This window comes from Babylonia areolata, chromosome 34 (genome assembly GCF_041734735.1).
Source record: "Babylonia areolata isolate BAREFJ2019XMU chromosome 34, ASM4173473v1, whole genome shotgun sequence".
In the NCBI taxonomy this organism is placed as follows: domain Eukaryota; kingdom Metazoa; phylum Mollusca; class Gastropoda; order Neogastropoda; family Buccinidae; genus Babylonia; species Babylonia areolata.
The window spans coordinates 9,641,059-9,661,090 of record NC_134909.1 but is presented as its reverse complement, the minus strand read 5'-3'; the positions used below and the strand labels follow the sequence as shown (position 1 = coordinate 9,661,090).

The 20,032-nt window shown below is 43.3% G+C and overlaps 1 protein-coding gene across 1 annotated transcript in view; it reads left to right on the top strand.

The window, feature by feature from the left end:
• LOC143277504 (serine/threonine-protein kinase Chk1-like) overlaps window positions 1-20,032 on the top strand; it is a 29,629-nt gene that overhangs the window by 7,262 nt on the left and 2,335 nt on the right. The window contains exons 5-13 of the mRNA XM_076582356.1: window positions 1,960-2,024; window positions 4,289-4,358; window positions 5,505-5,693; window positions 6,498-6,602; window positions 8,291-8,386; window positions 8,982-9,054; window positions 16,279-16,465; window positions 17,521-17,652; window positions 18,619-18,720. Coding sequence (XP_076438471.1) covers window positions 1,960-2,024; window positions 4,289-4,358; window positions 5,505-5,693; window positions 6,498-6,602; window positions 8,291-8,386; window positions 8,982-9,054; window positions 16,279-16,465; window positions 17,521-17,652; window positions 18,619-18,720 — 1,019 coding nt within the window. The remainder of the gene's footprint in view (window positions 1-1,959; window positions 2,025-4,288; window positions 4,359-5,504; window positions 5,694-6,497; window positions 6,603-8,290; window positions 8,387-8,981; window positions 9,055-16,278; window positions 16,466-17,520; window positions 17,653-18,618; window positions 18,721-20,032) is intronic.

The following is a 20,032-nucleotide window of genomic DNA, read 5'->3' as shown; positions in this document are numbered from 1 at the left end:
GAAGGTCTGGGTTCGAATCCGGGTCTCGCTCTTTGAGCACCCTGCCAGAGGGAGGTGGCTGAATGGGTAAGACACAAGCTTATCTGCGTCCGTGAAGGTCTGGGTTCGAATCCGGGTCTTGCTCTTTGAGCACCCTGCCAGAGGGAGGTGGCTGAATGGGTAAGACACAAGCTTATCTGCGTCCGTGAAGGTCTGGGTTCGAATCCGGGTCTTGCTCTTTGAGCACCCTGTCAGAGGGAGGTGGCTGAATGGGTAAGGTGCAAGCTTATCTGTGTCCGTGAAGGTCTGGGTTCGAATCCGGGTCTCACTCTTTGAGCGCATTGCCAGAGGGAGGTGACTGAATGGGTAAGGTGCAAGCTTATCTGCGTCCGTGAAGGTCTGGGTTCGAATCTGGGTCTCGCTCTTTGAGCATGCTGATAGAGAAAGTGGCTGGTTGGGTAAGTTGCTAATCTGACCTATGCAGTGTCTGTGAAGATCTGGAATCAAATCACGGTCTCGTTCTTTCTCTCATGTTTGTCTGGGAAAAACAAACTGAGTGTCAAAACATTCTGATGCGATGATAAACTGAGGTCCTGTATTGCAGTATTTAGCGCACCGAATAAGAACCTGTGATCACTTTCTGATGTGTACACAAATATATAGGCATGCAATCAAGGCCTAAGTGCGTTGGGTTGTGCTGCTGGTCAGGCATCTGCCTAGAAGATGTGTAGAGTATATAATATGTATGGATTTGTCAGAAGGCAGTGATGCCTCCTTGAGAAACTGAAACTGATACAGTGTTAGAAAATACCATTGCAACCTGTCATCGGATTGCATGGGCGTCATTGGTAATGCGTCGATCTTGGATGTGAGAAATACTGAGCGCAGGGGATCAAACGACACGCCCGCCAGTATTTTCTTCCCCTTGAGAAGTGGTCTGGATGCTGCTCATTCAGATGAGATGGTAAACAGAGGTCTTCGGTACAGCATAGGTATGCAGCAGGCCTACGTTAAAGAACCTCAGGGGCAACAAAAGGATAGTCCCTGGCAAAAATCTGAAGAAAAACTCCACTCTTATGTGTGTGTGTGAGTCCATGTGAATGAGAGCTTGACTGAATGTCGCCGGAAATGATTGATAAGCAGCGAAAGGCAGTTGTCAGTCGATCTATATTGGTAGACATACAGTCTGTCGTGCAAATGACTGTAAAGTACTTAAAGTTTACTGTTTAGTCTCAATAATAGTAAGAAGAAGAAGAAAAAAAAGAAAGAAAACAGTAACATTGCAATTACCTAAGGTGTCGTTTGGTGTTATTTTGCTACAGAGTGATTGTGTGAAATATGTAAAAATCACTAATATGGAACTGTTGTTGATGATGATGTTGATGATTAGGATGATGTTTCAGTACATGTATGTATAAAAATTACAAATATGGAACTGTTGTTGATGATAATATTGACGATAAGGATGATGTTTCAAGATACATATATGTAAAAATCACTAATATGGAACTGTTGTTGATGATGATATTGATGATTAGGATGATCATGTTTCAAGACACATATGTAAAAATTACTAATATGGCACCATTGTTGATGATGATTTGGATGATGTTTCAAGATATGTATCAGTATATAAAAATTAATAATATGGAACTGTTGTTGAAGATATTGATGATTAGGATGGTGTTTCAAGATACGTATGTAAAAATTACTAGAAATAGTATGGAACTGTTGTTGATGATGATGCTGATTAGGATGATGTTTCAAGATATATAAATCATGTATATAGTATGTAAAAGTCTCTAATAATAGTAATATGGAAGTTGGAACTATTGTTGATGATGATGTTGATGATTAGGATGATGTTTCATTCAAGAAACACATATGTAAAAATTGCTAATATGAAACTGTTGATGACGATGATGATGATTATGGTGTTTCATGATACACCCTGTATTTATAACATTTCTGTTTCTGTAGATCCTGATGTGGGAATGCCGCAGGCAGAGGCACAGAAATATTACCGGCAACTTATTGATGGATTGGTGAGTATAATATGTATATATATATATATATATATATATATATATATATATATATATATATATATATATATATATATATATATATATATACATATATATATATAGCGCTTGTGTTCAGTTATTCCTGATGATTATCTTACTAGGGTATTACTTTTTCTTCTTTTTTTCTGTGTTGACAGATGTTAATTTTCACTTCATTCAATTACTCGTTTATCAATTTTGTTACACAAAACAAAGAAGAAGAAAAAAAAAGAAGAAAGATAAGAAGGAAAAATGAGAAGGGAATTGAAAACGGATCCCCTCAAATCACTCCTTTCTGGACTCCACTGGACCTTGAATGGTGGTACGGATGCTAGTCATTCAGATGAGACAATAAACTGAGGTCCCTTTTGTAGCATGCATAGAAAGGTCTCGGAGGATGGAGGTCCTGTATTCAGGTTCTACCTGAAAGACGATTTTTGAACCGAGAAGTGCAGGTGTGACCAGGCAGTCTGGAAAAATGAGTTTTCTGAATCCTGAGCCAGACCGATGCCAGATTAGCAAATGCACGTTTGGGTGGTTTCCGGTTTGCAGATTGCAGTTATTTTTTTTAGCAGTGACCAACATTTGCAAAGCCATGTGTGCGTGGTTTCCGGTTTGCAGATTGCAGGGTTTTTCTCTTTTTTTTTTTTTCTTTTTTTTTTAGCAACAACCACATTTACAAAGCCATGTTTGGGTGGTTTCTGGTTTGCAGATTGAAGTTTTGTTAACATACAGTAATTGTCGATTAGAATTGACTGAGTTTCTTTATCCATTAATTTGAACCCACAACAACAAAAGGGTTGTTTCTGGCAAAATTCTGTTAAAAGGTTTTTGTTTTGTTTTTGTTTTTTGTGTTTTTTTTAAATCACCACGATAGCATAACTAGTGCACTTATGGGCAGAAAAAAAAGGAGCAACAAGAAAAAGGAAGAAAAAAAGAAAGGGAAAAAATTGTGGCGAGAGGGGGTGGGGAGGTGGGGGTGCATGTTGCATTGTAGTGATGCGCTTTCCCCTTGTGGGAGTGCAGCCCGAGTTTCACTCAGGAAAAGCTATTGTGACAAAGACTGGTACAATGCTGTACAGTACAATGCTATACAGTGCTACGCAGTACAATACAATGCTGTACAGTACAATGCTATACAGTGCTATAGTACAATGCTATACAGTGCCCTACAGTAGCATCAATTATGAACAGTGCTATACAGTACAATACTGTACACTAATACAGTGCTGTACAGTACAATACAGTGCTATACAGTGCTACAGTACAGTACTGTTATACAGTGCTTATACAGTACAGTTCAATGCTAGTCATCACCCTCCATTTGTAATATGCAAGTTGTGGTGTATATTCAAGTGAGTACATGTGTTGATGATGGTATGCTCTGGCTTGGGAGGGGGGTGGGGGTTTGTGAGTGAGCATGTGCATGCGCAAGTGTTTTAATGTGTATTTGCATAGTATGTGTGTCTAAAATCCAACTGTATTTGTGTTTGTATATCTTCTTCATTCGTGGGCTGCAACTCCCACATTCAGTGGTGTACAGAGTGGGCTTATGTATGTATATATGACCGTTTATACCCCCACCATGTAGGCAGCCATACTCAGTTTTTTGGGGTGAGTGTTTGTGTATGATTTCCGATTCATGTTTGTCCCTTTTATGTTCTATCTCCCCACCCCGCTTGTCCCCATGTGTGTCCCGGTATTCCTTGCAATCCCGGTACACTTTGTGGCAAAGACATTCTATTCTAGAATCTATTCCTTTCTACAACCGGAGATGCCAACTGTTCGCTGTATTTGTTTACGCTAGATCACAGTTTGTTCCAATGTTACACCAATGTCAAAATTGTTCTGACAAGTTCATTTTCGACTTCATATAATGGTCACATGCTTTCCTATCGTAACATTACCCAGACGCTCTAGACCTATCGATCACGAGGCCAGGGCAGTCACTACTGACCATAGTCTCATGTTATGATGCTCAGCTAATGGCGTGTGTTTTTACATTGAAACGGCATTGAGTGGACCACTCGGCTTAATCGTAGCACTTACTCCATGTTGCAGGCAGGCCCAAGTGTTTGTACACCTTGTAGATAAAATGTTTGCTGATGTGGCTCGGAGTTTTGAGTGTTCATACCAAATTCAAAGTGTTCTTATCAAAGTTCCTATAAACGCTTGACAGGGATTGGCATGTCTGTACAACACACATGGTAGTGAGAGAAGGCTTTCTGCTCATTCTGTTTCAGGAGTATCTCCACTCTAAAGGCATCGCCCACAGAGACATCAAGCCGGAAAACCTGCTGCTGGATGAGAAAGGTGAGAAAGGGGGTGGGGGGGGGAAAGGGGGGGGGGAGTGAGGGAGGCAGGGGGTGTCCAGGGGCGTTTAATGTTCTCTGGTTGTGAGCTGCTTGTGTATGTTCATAGTCTGTTGTGTGTCCAACCACTTGGGACAGCAGAGGAGGCAACTGCTGTCCTGATTTATTGGGGCTAGAAATGGATTACAGCGGAGAGTGTCTTCACCCTTGCCCAAGTGAAGTCCCCACTCCACACAGCGGATATGTAATGGGCCATAGAGCCTATGAGATCTTTTAACTCACTCAGTACGGCCAGTCCTCTCTTCTCCTCTTCACAGACCCCTCAGATGTCCAGTGGGTGTCTGAATGACCCAACCTTTAGCTTCCGTCGTCAGAATTGTGGTATTCTTTGTCAACATTCACCTCTTCAGTATAAGAGCCTTCCACTTGCAATATTTTGATGATGGTAACTGGGGTGAAACGCTGTTAACGTCGTCTCTTACGCCGTTCGTATGAAGAGAGAGTTAACTTTAATTTTGTTGACTTTTTTTTTTTTTTTTTTTTTTTTGTATGCGAATTCCTACACATATTTTGAACATCCATGTCCAGATAACTGAAGACAGCACACTTTGGCTTAGCTATGATGTTTTGTTACCAAGTTTATAGTTGTGTAAGATTTGTTGTGTGCATAAATTCATACATACATTAAATGTTTCAGTTTTCTTTCCTTTTACCAAAACTTGTGTCCAGATAACCTGAAGATAGCGGACTCTGGCTTAGCTACGATGTTTTGTCACCAAGTTTATGGTTAAGTTTGTACTCCCTTTTTTTGTCTTTTTAAAAATATTTTTTGGTTGGTTGTGTGCATGAATCCATACATGCGTTAAATATTTCAATTATGTTTCCTTTTTCCTAAACTCAAGTCCAGATGACCTGAAGATAGCGGACTTCAGTTATGCCAGTGTTCCGTCATTGTGTGCATGAATTCATACATAATGTTATTTAAATGTTTCCTTTTTTTTTTTTTTTCTCCAAAACTCATGTCCAGATAACCTGAAGATAGCAGACTATGGCTTTGTCACGATGTTCAGTCGTTGTGCGCATGAATTCATACATACGCTATTAAATGTTTCAGTTTTCTTTCCCTTTTTCCAAAACTCATGTCCAGATGAACTGAAGATTGCGGACTTTGGCCTGGCCACAGTGTTCCGTCACCATGGCAAGTGGCGTCACCTGAACCGCCTGTGTGGCTCCACCCCCTACCTGGCTCCGGAGGTCATCACCTGTAAGCCGTACCAAGCCGAGCCGGCCGATCTTTGGTCCAGTGGTGTCGTCCTGGTGACCATGTTGGCTGGAGGTAGGTGCCAGAGTAAAACGGCCAGTATTCTGCAGGAATCTGGAAATTAGGAAAGGCTGCACCCGTGAAAACGGAGTGTGGCTGTCTGCATGGCAGGGTAAAAAAGGGTCATACTCGTAAAAACTGGCTTGTGTACGTACAAGTGAACGTGGGAGTTGCAACCCATGAATGAACGAAGAAGATGGAGTCGAATGGCCAGCGTTCTGTAGGAATTGGAAATTTAGAAAGACTGCAAAATGAATCGGCAAACCGACACGGTGATGAGGAGTAATAATGATAATGGATACTTGTTTTGTGCTTTCTTCCCTTGAAGGGAGGTCAAAGCTCTTTACAATAAGCATTAAACACACACGCACACTCACACACACACGCATGCATGCACACAGACAAAGAGAGAGAGTTTGCATGGCTTATAACTGAAAAGGTGTGGGAGGACAATGGATAGGCGTTTTCAAAAAAATGTGTTTTCAGACCAGTTTCAAAGGAATGAAATGAGGGGGAGTGGCAAAGATCGTAAGGAAAACTGTTCCAGACAGATGGAGCTGAATGAGAAAAGGAAGGATCACCGAAGGTTTGGGTTTTAACACACGGAGCAAGTAGCCTCCATGAATTGGAAGATGATAAGAATTGTTGTGGGGGGGTGTGTAGGTTTTAATCACTTCTCTCAGATAGTAATGGACAGCACCCAAATCACACTGCTGAAAAGGCTTTTAGCAGTGACGGAGTCAGGACGCGTTACCTCTAGGCCATCACTCCACATCCAGTATCCCACTGTTTGACACGTGATTTGGACATTTGTTTCAGAATTGCCCTGGGACGCCGCATTGCCGGGGTGTAAGCATTACGTCAGCTGGAGAGAATGCCACATTGAGAATCGTCCGTGGAACAAGATAGACAACCTGGCTTTGTGTGAGTATGCTCTGACCTTGCACACTTGAGTTTGATTAAGGGGGGACTGGGCAGTGCAAAAGAGACCAAAATGATGATTTTTCATGATTTGGGTTTTTGACGGATTTTGATTCTTGAACATCTCTTCTATCATATGCATAAGTTTTTCCACTGTAAAGATGTCTTTAACAATGAAAAAATTGCCAAGAAAGATTGCTTGCTGAATCACGAAAGTGTTTATTACTAATTTTTTGTTCAATTTTGACGCAAGTCGTCAAGTTTCTGGCCTTGACAACATACTTTGGACTTGCTCAATGATGAGTAAACCTACAACCATGAGACTTTGCAGGGATGTAGCCCTGGCTGTCTAACTCGAAAGTATGATGAGGTCCTGGCTGCCTGAAGAGGGGTGTAACCCTGGCTGTCTAACTCGAAAGTATGATGAGGTCCTGGCTGGCTGAAGAGGGGTGTAGCCCTGGCTGTCTAACTCGAAAGTATGATGAGGTCCTGGCTGACTGAAGAGGGGTGTAGCCCTGGCTGTCTGGATAATGGAGAAGCTCTGGCTGTCTTGAGAGGTGTGGAGTCCAGGCTGTCTGGAGAGGTGTGGTCCAGGCTGTCTGGAGAGGGGTGAAGTCATGGTTGTCTGGAGAGGGGTGAAGTCATGGTTGTCTGGAGAGGTGTGGAGTCCAGGCTGTCTGGAGAGGGGTGAAGTCATGGTTGTCTGGAGAGGTGTGGAGTCCAGGCTGTCTGGAGAGGGGTGAAGTCATGGTTGTCTGGAGAGGTGTGGAGTCCAGGCTGTCTGGAGAGGGGTGAAGTCATGGTTGTCTGGAGAGGTGTGGAGTCCAGGCTGTCTGGAGAGGGGTGAAGTCATGGTTGTCTGGAGAGGTGTGGAGTCCAGGCTGTCTGGAGAGGGGTGAAGCCCTGGCTGTCTGAAGAATGGAGAAGCCCTGGCTGTCTGGATAATGGAGAAGCCCTGGCTGTCTGGATAATGGAGAAGCCCTGGCTGCATGAAGAATGGAGAAGCCCTGGCTGTCTGAAGAATGGAGAAGCCCTGGCTGTCTGGATAATGGAGAAGCCCTGGCTGCATGAAGAATGGAGAAGCCCTGGCTGTCTGGATAATGGAGAAGCCCTGGCTGTCTGGATAATGGAGAAGCCCTGGCTGCATGAAGAATGGAGAAGCCCTGGCTGTCTGGATAATGGAGAAGCCCTGGCTGTCTGAAGAATGGTTTCAGTCCTGGCTGTCTGGATAATGGAGAAGCCCTGGCTTTCCAGAAAATGGGTGAAGTCCTGGCTGTTCGTCTGGTGCTCGGAGGATGGAGGTCCTGTATTCAGGTTCTACCTGAAAGACGATTTTTGAACCGAGAAGTGCAGGTGTGACCAGGCAGTCTGGAAAAATGAGTTTTCTGAATCCTGAGCCAGACTGATGCCAGATTAGCAAATGCATGTTTGGGTGGTTTCCGGTTTGCAGATTGCAGTTATTTTTTAGCAACGACCAACATTTGCAAAGCCATATGTGGGTGGTTTCTGGTTTGCAGATTGCAGGGTTTTTCTTCTTTTTTTTTTTTTTTTTAGCAACGACAACATTTACAAAGCCATGTTTGGGTGGTTTCTGGTTTGCAGATTGAAGTGTTGTTAACATATGGTAATTGTCGATTTGAATTGACTGAGTTCGTTTATCCACTAATTTGTTTTATGAATTTGTTTTTCAGGCCTGCTGCGGAGGCTGCTGGTGGAAAGACCAGAAAAGCGGTACACCGTTGAGCAGATCCGCAATAACCAGTGGTTCAAGAAAGATTTCAGTGCTGGTACGTTGCAGCATGACTCATGAACGCTGTGCTCACAGTGTTAAAAAGGGAATAAACCCCTTCAGTGCCAGGGGAAAACTGGTAGAAAGTGGTGTTTCAATTCATAAAACAGTGTCCAAAACAATAAGCCTAAACCTGAGAAAATTGTCTGGAGGTATGCCACCCTAGATAAACGATGAATTGTTAGCCTTCCAGAGTTACTTCCCTTTTTCTGATGACATCATCAGTGACGTCATAATGCCTGTAGGTGATACATTCTATGGCACTCAAGGGGTTAAAGGGTTAAGGTCTTTGTCTATGCTGGTGAATAAAACTGCCTGCCTTATTTAGAGAGAGTATCATTTTACTGTACGTTAAACGAATTACATACCTTTGTATGTAAAGTTGTGTTTTTGTTGTTTCAGTCCAGTCAACAGTTAATCTTTTATATGACTGGTTTTTGTCTCTCTCTATTTTTTTCTGTGTTTTTTTCGTGGCAAGATCAGGTTATGTATATGTATATTACAAGCTGTGTGAGTGGAAAAAAAAGAAAAGAATTTCCAAGTGGATCAGTGCAAGTAATTTTGACCTGATTTAACTTGACTTGTGTCAACAGACGCTGCGCAGCAGTTATCCGCCGGACCAAAGCGAAAACGTACAAGAGGCTCGGAGGCAGAGCAATCTCCTAGGTAAGGGGAAGAAAGAGAAAAGCTTGACCATACTTACCTCCCCTGTCTGTCACAGCGTCCTGCTCTGTCATGTTGGTTTAAACATTTTTAATATCAAGAAACAAGGTGCAATACAGCGTTCAATTAAGAAGACTTGAGCAACAACAAGCATGAGCTTATATCGTGCTCGTTCATATGTAACAAGCAATACACAAACGCAATGGCGAAAATACACACATTATTTGACAATGAAAAGAAGGTTGAAGTGCAAGACAAAACTAAACTAAACAAGAAAAAGAACAACAACAAAAACACCAAAAAAAACAACCCAAACTACTATTACCGCAGCTACCACTGACAACAACAACAATGAAAATATTAATGATAATACAAATACTAACATATTAGCAACAATAATAACACACTGGAAAGTGAACATCACCTAAGGAGTAATGTAATGGGAGAGGGAGAGAGAGAGAGAGATTACAGAGTGAAACCGGGGCCATTCGTCAAAATAACTGTTCACTATAACTGCAGAGAATATTTCATTGTGAATCTTTTAAGACTTGAATCTTTTTGATTGTCCAGTAAAGTCTTGTACAGTCAAGAATATGTGTTCATTCTCAAGGGAACTAATAACTCGGTCACCTTGTAATAAAGTATTTAAGTTTGTACTATTTGCAGGGAGAGTAGCAATTGTATTCTCTCTTATATTGTTGTAATTTGGGCAGTGTAAAAGAAAGTGTTCAACTGTCTCTGCTGGATATCCACAAGAACAGTTTGTATCCAGTCGAAGATGACGATCAAACAAATCTTGGTTAAGATTACTCATATTTAAGCGAAGTCTGTAATGATGAATTTGTTCTTCTCTGTTAGCAATGTAGTAGTGTGGGGGACGGCTGTGTCACTAGAGGAAACATATCTTTTTAACAGGCTTAAAGAATCACTACATTTTATGTTATCTTTTTAACAGGCTTAAAGAATCACTACATTTTATGTTATCAGGGACACTGTTCCATAGTTTGGTTGTAGATGGAATAAATGAATCAGAGTATAAGTTGGTTTTACAATGTGGCACAGCTCTCTCAAGTGGTCTACGTCTGTGGTAAGGATTATTAGCTGAAACTAGAGGGGGTGTGAGGACAGACAAGTAGTTTGGACAGTTACCGTGCACCATTTTGTGATATTGTATTAGTTTGTGTCTTTGTCTACGTTCCTTTAAAGAACATAAACCTGACTCTTCATGCAATTTTGTATGACTTGTTCCTTTTACTGCTCCTACTATGATTCTTATAGCTTCTAAATGAAGTGATTCTAACATGTTTGACTGAGCATCACTGCAATTATCCCACAGAATATCTGCGTAATCAAAATGAGGTAAAATAAATGATTTATACATGGTCTCTAATGCTTTTCTGTTTAATTTATGTTTGTAATATTTCAAGCAAGAAATCAACATTCTTACCTTATTGGCAATACTTTTAATATGTTCCCCCCATTTACAATCATCTTGTAAAATGACGCCAAGGTGTTTATGCGTACTGGCATTTTGAAGGATGTTCTCATTGAATACCAAGGGTAAGGCTTGTTGATTAACATGGATTATATTTAGCAGGTCTGTTTTTCCTTCATTGAATTTTACTTTCCATCTATTTGCCCACTCCACAATTCTCTCCAAATCAGAGGTAATTATTTCTGCTCTAATATGTGGATCTGAAAAAGCTAAATATAAACTAGTGTCATCAGCAAAAAAGTTTTATAACAGATTCAGTATCTGTAATTATGTCGTTTATATATACTAGAAAAAGCAGAGGGCCCAGTACAGATCCCTGTGGAACACCTGCAGGTACTAACTGTAAATCTGATTTTTCACCCCTTAACACTACAGTCTGGAATCGTTGTGACAGATAGTCTTGAAAGAAGTCTAGTAATTTGCCACGTATACCAATGGCGTTTAACTTTAATAAAAGACCCGCGTGCCACACCCGATCAAAAGCCTTTGAAATATCAAAATATACAACTTGGGTCGGGATACCTTGGTCATAAGCACCACATAAATCATAGATATTTATCAATTGGTTAACAGTTGAATCACCAGGAATAAATCCAGATTGTGCATGTGTAATGATACTATTTATTGTAAGATAGTGATATACGTGTCTGTGAATACATTTTTCTAGTACTTTACCTACACAGCTTAATAATGAGATGGGACGGTAATTTGAGCACAGCTCCCTTTCACCTTTTTTATGTAAAGGTGTCACATGTGCGATTTTCCAAAGCAATGGAAACCTGCCTTGATCCAAACATTTATTAAATAGTTTGGTTAGTGGTTCAGATATAATGTGGGCAGATGCAGTGAGTAATCTGTTATGTATAAGATCTGGCCCAGCTGCTTTGTTTTTGTTTAATGTTTGTAATACCTCGGTCACTTCTGGGACTGTTAAACTTAATTCAGATATTTCAGTTTCTAACTGAGGGATGAATGGAAGAGTGCTATTGCTAGATTCTATCGTAGACTGTTTAACAAAATATCCATTAAATATGTTCTGTATTTGCAGACCATTGGCGTGTGAATATGCAGGGGGTGGTGTGGTTGCGCTCTTTTTTTTTCTTTTTTCTTTTTTTTCAGCTTATAGCAGTGCAGGTTCATTGTCCTTTTTTTTTCTCTCTCTCTTGGGGGTGGTGGTTGTTTTTGCGTGTGTGCATAACTTTTCTTCTTTTTTTTTTACTTCTTGGACTGGCTTTTATGTCTGTTGTGTTAGTTGTTGTACGAAGTTTTCATTCATGTCTGTGTTTGATTGTCTTCTGAGACTATGTGTGTACCATTATGATAGTAATGCTGATGATAGTAATAGTTGTAATGAAAAAAATAAGATAATGGTGATAATGGTATTACTAAATGTTCATTTTCTTTAGCATACCAATTGTGCAAGTGGGGTGGGGGGTGGAGGGGCAGGCTGTGACAGGTGTTTTGGGGGAAAAGAAAAAAAAAAAGACCAAAAACAAAAACAAAAAAACACCCCCCAAAAAAGGATTCTTGATTAAAAAATCTTTCTCTCTCTCTCTCTCTCTCTCTCTCTCTCCACGTCCCCCCAGCCCCTCCTTCCATCTTTTGAGATAGGCAGTGTGTGTTGTAGCAAAAAGAGTGGGCAGGGAAAGGGTGGTGCGACGGGGAACATCCGACGATGTCTGCGATGTGCCTGTGATGTCGCCCATCAGTAAGAGCAAGCATCTCCTTGCCAACTTCTTGCTGGGGTGGTTTTTTTGTTTGTTTTTTACCCAGACGCTGCAAGCCTCTTGCCTCAACGATTTTATGCTTTTGTTGTTCCAGTACGTCAGAGCAAAGCTCTGCTCACGAACCAGCGGAGGCGCCCAACGATAGCGACGAAAGTCCTGCCCAATAGGGTTTGGACGCCCGAAGAGGGCAGACAATCCAAGGCTAGCTCATTGTGGGTTGCTAGCCTTGGCAAGGAGATGGCAAAACTGACGACGGGACAGAAACGGGTGGATGGGAACGTGGAAACCGATACTGACTGGCTGATGGACAAACAGAACTAGGGATCAGGAAACGCTGAGGGCATGGAAACAACGCTGTGTTCACATGGTTACCGTCCCATATCCAAGGATACCAGCCCTGGCAAGAACTGAAGAAGAGACAAGACAGACGGACAGACAGAGAGATCAGGAAACGCTGCAGACATCAGAACCGTTGCCACATGGTTACCATAGTCATTTCCCTGGTTACCAGCCCTGGCAAGAACTGAAGAACAGCAAGACAGACGGACAGACAGAGAGATCAGGAAACGCTGCAGACATCAGAACCGTTGCCACATGGTTACCATAGTCATTTCCCTGGTTACCAGCCCTGGCAAGAACTGAAGAAGAGACAAGACAGACGGACAGACAGAGAGATCAGGAAACGCTGCAGACATCAGAACCGTTGCCACATGGTTACCATAGTCATTTCCCAGGTTACCAACCCTGACAAGAACTGAAGAACAGCAAGACAGACGGACAGACACAGAGAGAGAGATGGGGCGTTTTGGAGACATTGAAACATTGGTGCTGCGATCACATGCTTTCTGCAATTGGATTCTCTCTTTCTCTCTCTCTTTCTCTCTCTCTCTCTCTCCCTCTCTTTCTCTCTCTCTCGGTTTCCCCCGAATTCCATTGAAACATTAATGCTGCAGTCACATGCTTTCTGCGATTAGATTCTCTCTCTCTCTCTCTCTTTCTCTCTCTCTCCCTCTCTTTCTCTCTCTCTCTCGGTTTCCCATGAATTCCATTGAAACATTAATGCTGCAGTCACATGCTTTCTGCAATTGGATTCTCTCTCTCTCTCTCTCTCTCTCTCTCTTTCTTTCTTTCTTTCTCTCTCCCTCTCTTTCTCTCTCTCTCTCTCTCTTTCTCTCTCTCTCTCTCTCTTTCTCTCTCTCTCTCGGTTTCCCCCGAATTCCACTGAAACATTAATGCTGCAGTCACATGCTTTCTGCGATTGGATTCTCTCTCTCTCTTTCTTTCTCTCTCTCTCCCTCTCTCTCTCTCTCGGTTTCCCCCGAATTCCATTGAAACATTAATGCTGCAGTCACATGCTTTCTGCAATTGGATTCTCTCTCTCTCTCTCTCTCTCTCTCTCTCTCTCTCTCTCTCTCCCTCTCTTTCTCTCTCTCTCTTGGTGTCCCCCAAATTCCATCCTTGGGTTTTGGCACGCCTAGTGTGGGTGGGGTGGGTGGGAGGGTTTGAAGGGTTGAGATTTTGTTTTCCAGCGCTCCCATCGGGTCAATATGTGGGAACCATTTCAAAGAGAAGAAACCCTGCGGGAATGCATTCGAAGGGAGGAAACTCCTGCAGGAATCCTAACAACCAGACTCAAAGTGGATCATGTACAAAGAAGACAGCTGTTGCAGAAACACAACAAAGCTGATGCTGAAACACAACAAAGCTAACCGCCAGACACAAACTGGATCATGTACAAAGAAGACAGCTGTTGCTGAAACACAACAAAGCTGATGCTGAAACACAAAGCTAACCACCAGATGCAAAGTGGATCATGGACAAAGAAGACAGCTGTTGCAGAAACACAACAAGGCTAACCACCAGATGCAAAGTGGATCATGTACAAAGAAGACAGCTGTTACAGAAACACAACAAAGCTGATGCTGAAACACAACAAAGCTAACCGCCAGACAAAGTGGATCATGGACAAAGAAGACAGCTGTTGCTGAAACACAACAAAGCTGTTGCAGAAAAGAATCAAAGCTAATCACCAGACAGAAAAGTGGATCGTGGACAAAGAAGACAGCTGTTGCTGAAATGAAACAAAGCTGTTGATGAAACAAAACAAAGCTAACCACCAAAGTGGATCATGGACAAAGAAGACAGCTGTTGTAGAAACACGAAAAAGCTGTTGCAGAAAAGAATCAAAGCTAACCACCAAAGTGGATCATGGACAAAGAAGACAGCTGTTGCAGAAACACAACAAAGCTGTTGCTGAAACAAAACAAAGCTGTTGCTGAAACAAAACAAAGCTAACCACTAGACAAAGTGGATCATGGAGAAAGAAGACAGCTGTTGCTGAAACGAAACAAAGTTGTTGTAGAAACACAGCAAAGCAAACCGCCAGACGCAAAGTGGATCATGTACAAAGAAGACAGCTATTGCTGAAATGAAACAAAGCTGTTGCTGAGACACAAAGCTAATTGCCAGGTACAAAGTGGATTGTGGACAAAGAAGACAGCTGTTGCTGAAACACAACAAAGCTGTTGCTGAAACACCAACAAAGCTAATTGCCAGATACAAAGTGGATCATGGACAAAGAAGACAGCTGTTGCTGAAACACAACAAAGCTGTTGCTGAAACACTAACAAAGCTAATTGCCAGATACAAAGTGGATCATGGACAAAGAAGACAGCTGTTGCTGAAACACAACAAAGCTGTTGCTGAAACAAAACAAAGCTAACCGCCAGACACAAAGTGGGTCGTGGACAAAGAAGACAGCTGTTGCTGAAACACAACAAAGCTGTTGCAGAAACACAACAAAGCTGTTGCAGAAAAGAATCAAAGCTAATCACCAGACACAAAAGTGGGTCGTGGACAAAGAAGACAGCTGTTGCTGAAACACAACAAAGCTGTTGCTGAAACAAAACAAAGCTGTTGCAGAAACACAGCAAAGCTAACCACCAGACACAAAGTGGGTCATGAACAAAGAAGACAGCTGTTGTAGAAACACAACAAAGCTAACCGCCAGACACAAAGTGGATCGTGAACAAAGAAGACAGCTGTTGCTGAAACGAAGCAAAGCTAACCGCCAGACACAAAGTGGATCGTGAACAAAGAAGACAGCTGTTGCTGAAACGAAGCAAAGCTAGCCGCCAGACACAAAGTGGATCGTGAACAAAGAAGACAGCTGTTGCTGAAACGAAGCAAAGCTAACGGCCAGACACAAAGTGGATCTTGAACAAAGAAGACAGCTGTTGCAGAAACACAACAAAGCTAACTGCCAGACACAAAGTGGATCGTGAACAAAGAAGACAGCTGTTGCAGAAACACAACAAAGCTAACCGCCAGACACAAAGTGGATCATGGACAATGAAGAGAGCTGTAGCGGAAACAAGGCAAAGCTAGCTAGACATAAGGTGGATCATATACAAAGAAGATACGGCTGCAGCAAAAAGAACAAAGCTAGACAGCCAGATATAAGTGGATCATGGGCGACAGCCACACGACTCCCAGTGCTTTGGGTCAGTGGCATTCCTGGCCAACGTTCATGTTTTGCAGATTCCTCGACCTGCGCTTGTGCAATGCGCAGGGATACTTGTGCTGAGAATTTCCCGAGTCATGGTAAGTGCGACTTGTAGGGAGTGGTGGGGTTGCATGGCTCAGAGGCACAGATGTGTTAGTTTAACGCTGGTTTTCGGTGTGTTTTTTAACGCTTCCTTGTTTCAGTGATGTTTTTAGCATTTCGTTTGGCTGCGACAAGCACAGGCAAAGTAAATTAATAAAGCACATGCAAAGTAAAATCTACTTTGCCCTTATTTAGGGCACAGGCTAAGTAAATTAATTATTTGACTTACTGAAGAGAAAGGGCGAGACAGGGATTCAAACTCACACACCTTCAGATAACACAGTTTTGGTAGAAAAGCGTCTTAACCGTTCTGCCACCTTCCTGGGCTGAACTCTTCTGACACTGATTGCCGTTACAATTTCACACATGTGTTGCATGGTGTGTGTGTGTGTGTGCAGCGCCATATCCAGCTCTCAGCCCAACATGATGAGTGCTTCGGACGATTCTGACTGCCCTGGAGCGCCTCAGGGCAGCACAGACGCCTGTGACAGCTCAGCCGCTGAAGGCCCAATCAGCTTTTCCCAACCAGCCCAGTCTGACGATCTCCTGCTGAGTTCTCAGCTCAATGCGACTCAGTCGTCTCAGGTGGGTGCTGTGTTTTGGAGTTTTGAACGACTTGTCCATGTGTATACGCAAGCAGGAGATCAAATACGCACGTTAAAGATCCTGTAATCCATATCCGCGTTCGGTGGGTTACAGAAGCAAGAACGTACCCAGCATACACACCCTGGAAAACAGAGTATGGTTGCCTACATGGTGGGGTAAAAACGGTCCCACTGGTGTACATACGAGTGAACGCGGGAGTTGCATCCCACAAACGAAGAAGAAGAAAAAGAACAACTTGTCGGCTAAGCGCCCTTAGATTCAGTGTCAGTTTTTGCAAGAGGCGTCACTGCGTTCAGACAGATCCATATACGCTACACAACATTTGCTTGGCAGCCCAAGCCAGCATGCCAGTGAGGCCTTGAGTGCCTGCATATTTGTATCTGTGTACCTATCAGAGTGGATTTTTTCTACGCAATTTTGCCAGAGGATAAAAAACATGACATGGCTAGTGCATGCTGCACATGGGACCTTGGGGTTATTGTCGACTCATCGGAATGTCTGCACTCCGTTTCATTTTCCAGTCAAACTGGAGAGAAAGAGTGAGACTGGGATTTGTACCCAGACCCTCACAGACAGATAAGCATCTTAACCGCTCTGCCGCCTTCCTCTTTTAGTGCTTCTTAGTTGAGGGCAGCCTGTTTCAGGGCATTGGTTTGATGAAGGTTGCAGTGTTTGAGGAGGGGTCGAGTCTTGGATGTCTGTCTGTGAAAGAAGGATGTGGGAGGGTGGTTCAGACCTGAGATGCACACCCCCGAAAACGGAGTATGGTTGCCTAAATGGCAGGGTAAATGAACAGAATGGTTCTACACGTAAAATGTTAACATGAGTGTGTGCGTGTGTGAAACCTGTGTGTGTGTGTACATATGTGTATGTTTATGTGTGTTTTTATATGTATGTGTGTGTGTGTTTATATGTATGTGTGATACGTATGTGTGTGTGTGTGTGTATGTATGTGTGTGTGTTTATAATGTGTGTGTTTATTTGTATGTATGTGTATGTGTGATTATAGTGTGTGTGTGTGTGTGTGTGCGCAGACACCCATGCAGAAGCTGGTGCGACGGATGACGCGCTTTTTCTGCAAACTTCCGTGGGCCGAGGTGGTGCAGAGACTGGGCGACACGTTTGAGCAGCTGGACTACAGCTGGAAGCAGTCCACCTCCTATGTGGTCAGTGCCTCTGTGGGCGTGGGTGTGGTGGGCGGGACGTGTGGGGTGGAGGGGGAGTTTGTTGGTTGGTTTCCTGTTTGTCTTTTTAGCTCTCTGTATGTCTTTTTAGCTCTCTGCATGTCTTTTTAGCTCTCTGCAACAGTTTTGTGTTGTCAGTGTTTTGATTGTCCACACTCTCTGTTTAGTGGTGATCAGTTGGTGTCAGTGTTGCCGTGTTGGTTTTTTTTTTTTCAGTGGTGTCAGCGTTCAGTGGTGTCAGTGTGTCAGTATTCAGTGGTGTCAGCGTTCAGTGATGTCAGCATTCAGTGGTGTCAGTGTTCAGTGATGTCAGCATTCAGTGGTGTCAGCATTCAGTGATGTAAGCATTCAGTGGTGTCAGCATTCAGTGGTGTCATCATTCAGTGGTGTTCAGTGTTCAGTGGTGTCGGTGTTCAGTGGTGTCGGTGTTCAGTGATGTCGGTGTTCAGTGGTGTCAGTGTTCAGTGATGTCGGTGTTCAGTGGTGTCAGTGTTCAGTGGTGTCGGTGTTCAGTGGTGTCGGTGTTCAGTGGTGTCGGTGTTCAGTGGTGTCAGTGTTCAGTGGTGTCGGTGTTCAGTGGTGTCAGCGTTCAGTGGTGTCAGCGTTCAGTGGTGGCAGTGTTATGTGGTAGCAGTGTTATGTGGTGTTGGTGTTCAATGGTGTCATTTTTCAGTGATGTCAGTGTTCAGTGATGTCAGCATTCAGTGGTGTCAGCGTTCAGTGGTGGCAGCATTCAGTGGTGTCAGCGTTCAGTGGTGGCAGTGTTATGTGGTGTTGGTGTTCAATGGTGTCAGCATTCACTGGTGTCAGTGTGGTGGTTTTGCTTTGTTCAGTGGTGTCAGCGTTCAATGCTTTCAGTGGTGGCAGTGTTATGTGGTGTCAGTGTTCAATGATGTCAGCATTCAGTGACGTCAGTGTGTCAGCATGGCTGTGTGTGTGTGTGTACAGCTGACGGTGCAGACGGTGGACCGCCGACAGTGCCAGCTGACCTTCAAGGCCATGGTGCTGGAGATGGGGGACCACCTGCTGGTCGACTTCCGCCTGTCCAAGGTACACCCCCCACACACACACACACTCACATGCACATGCATGCGCACGCACATGCGCATGTGTGCACGCTGCTCACACAGACAGACACGCAGATGCTTGAATGCATGCACCACTACCCTACCCCACCCCTCCGCAAACACACATATAAACTGTAACACACTCACACACGCACACACTCATGGAAGTGTATGTGCACACACACACACACACACACACACACACACACACACACACACACACAGATGTACATGTATATGTAGTATTCCTTGCACACTGTTTGCAGGGTGAAGAGTTGGAGTTTTCGTCATGATGTACGGTATTTCTTGCACACTGTTTGCAGGACGAGGGGTTGGAGTTTACATCATGATGTACGGTGTTCCTTGCACACTGTTTGCAGGGTGAAGAGTTGGAGTTTACGTCGTGATGTACGGTATTTCTTGCACACTGTTTGCAGGTTGAAGAGTTGGAGTTTACGTCATGATGTACGGTATTTCATGCACACTGTTTGAAAGACAAGGGGTTGGAGTTTACGTCATGATGTACGGTATTTCTTGCACACTGTTTGCAGGGTGAAGAGTTGGAGTTTACGTCGTGATGTACGGTATTTCTTGCACACTGTTTGCAGGTTGAAGAGTTGGAGTTTATGTCATGATGTACGGTATTTCATGCACACTGTTTGAAGGACGAGGGGTTGGAGTTTACATCATGATGTACGGTATTTCTTGCACACTGTTTGCAGGGTGAAGAGTCGGAGTTTACGTCATGATGTACGGTATTTCTTGCACATTTTCAGTTTCAGTTGCTCAAGGAGGCGTCACTGCGCTCGGACAAACCATATACGCTACACCACATCTGCCAAGCAGTGTGCACACTGTTTGCAAAGTGAAGAGTCAGAGTTTACGTCATGATGTACGGTATTTCTTGCACACTGTTTGCAGGGTGAAGAGTCGGAGTTTACGTCATGATGTACGGTATTTCTTGCACACTGTTTGCAGTGTGAAGAGTCAGAGTTTTCATCATGATGTACGGTATTTCTTGCACACTGTTTGCAAGGTGAAGAGTTGGAGTTTACGTCATGATGTACGGTATTTCTTGCACACTGTTTGCAGTGTGAAGAGTCGGAGTTTTCATCATGATGTACGGTATTTCTTGCACACTGTTTGCAGTGTGAAGAGTCGGAGTTTTCATCATGATGTACGGTATTTCTTGCACACTGTTTGCAAGGTGAAGAGTTGGAGTTTACGTCATGATGTACGGTATTTCTTGCACACTGTTTGAAGGACAAGTGGTTGGAGTTTACATCATGATGTAC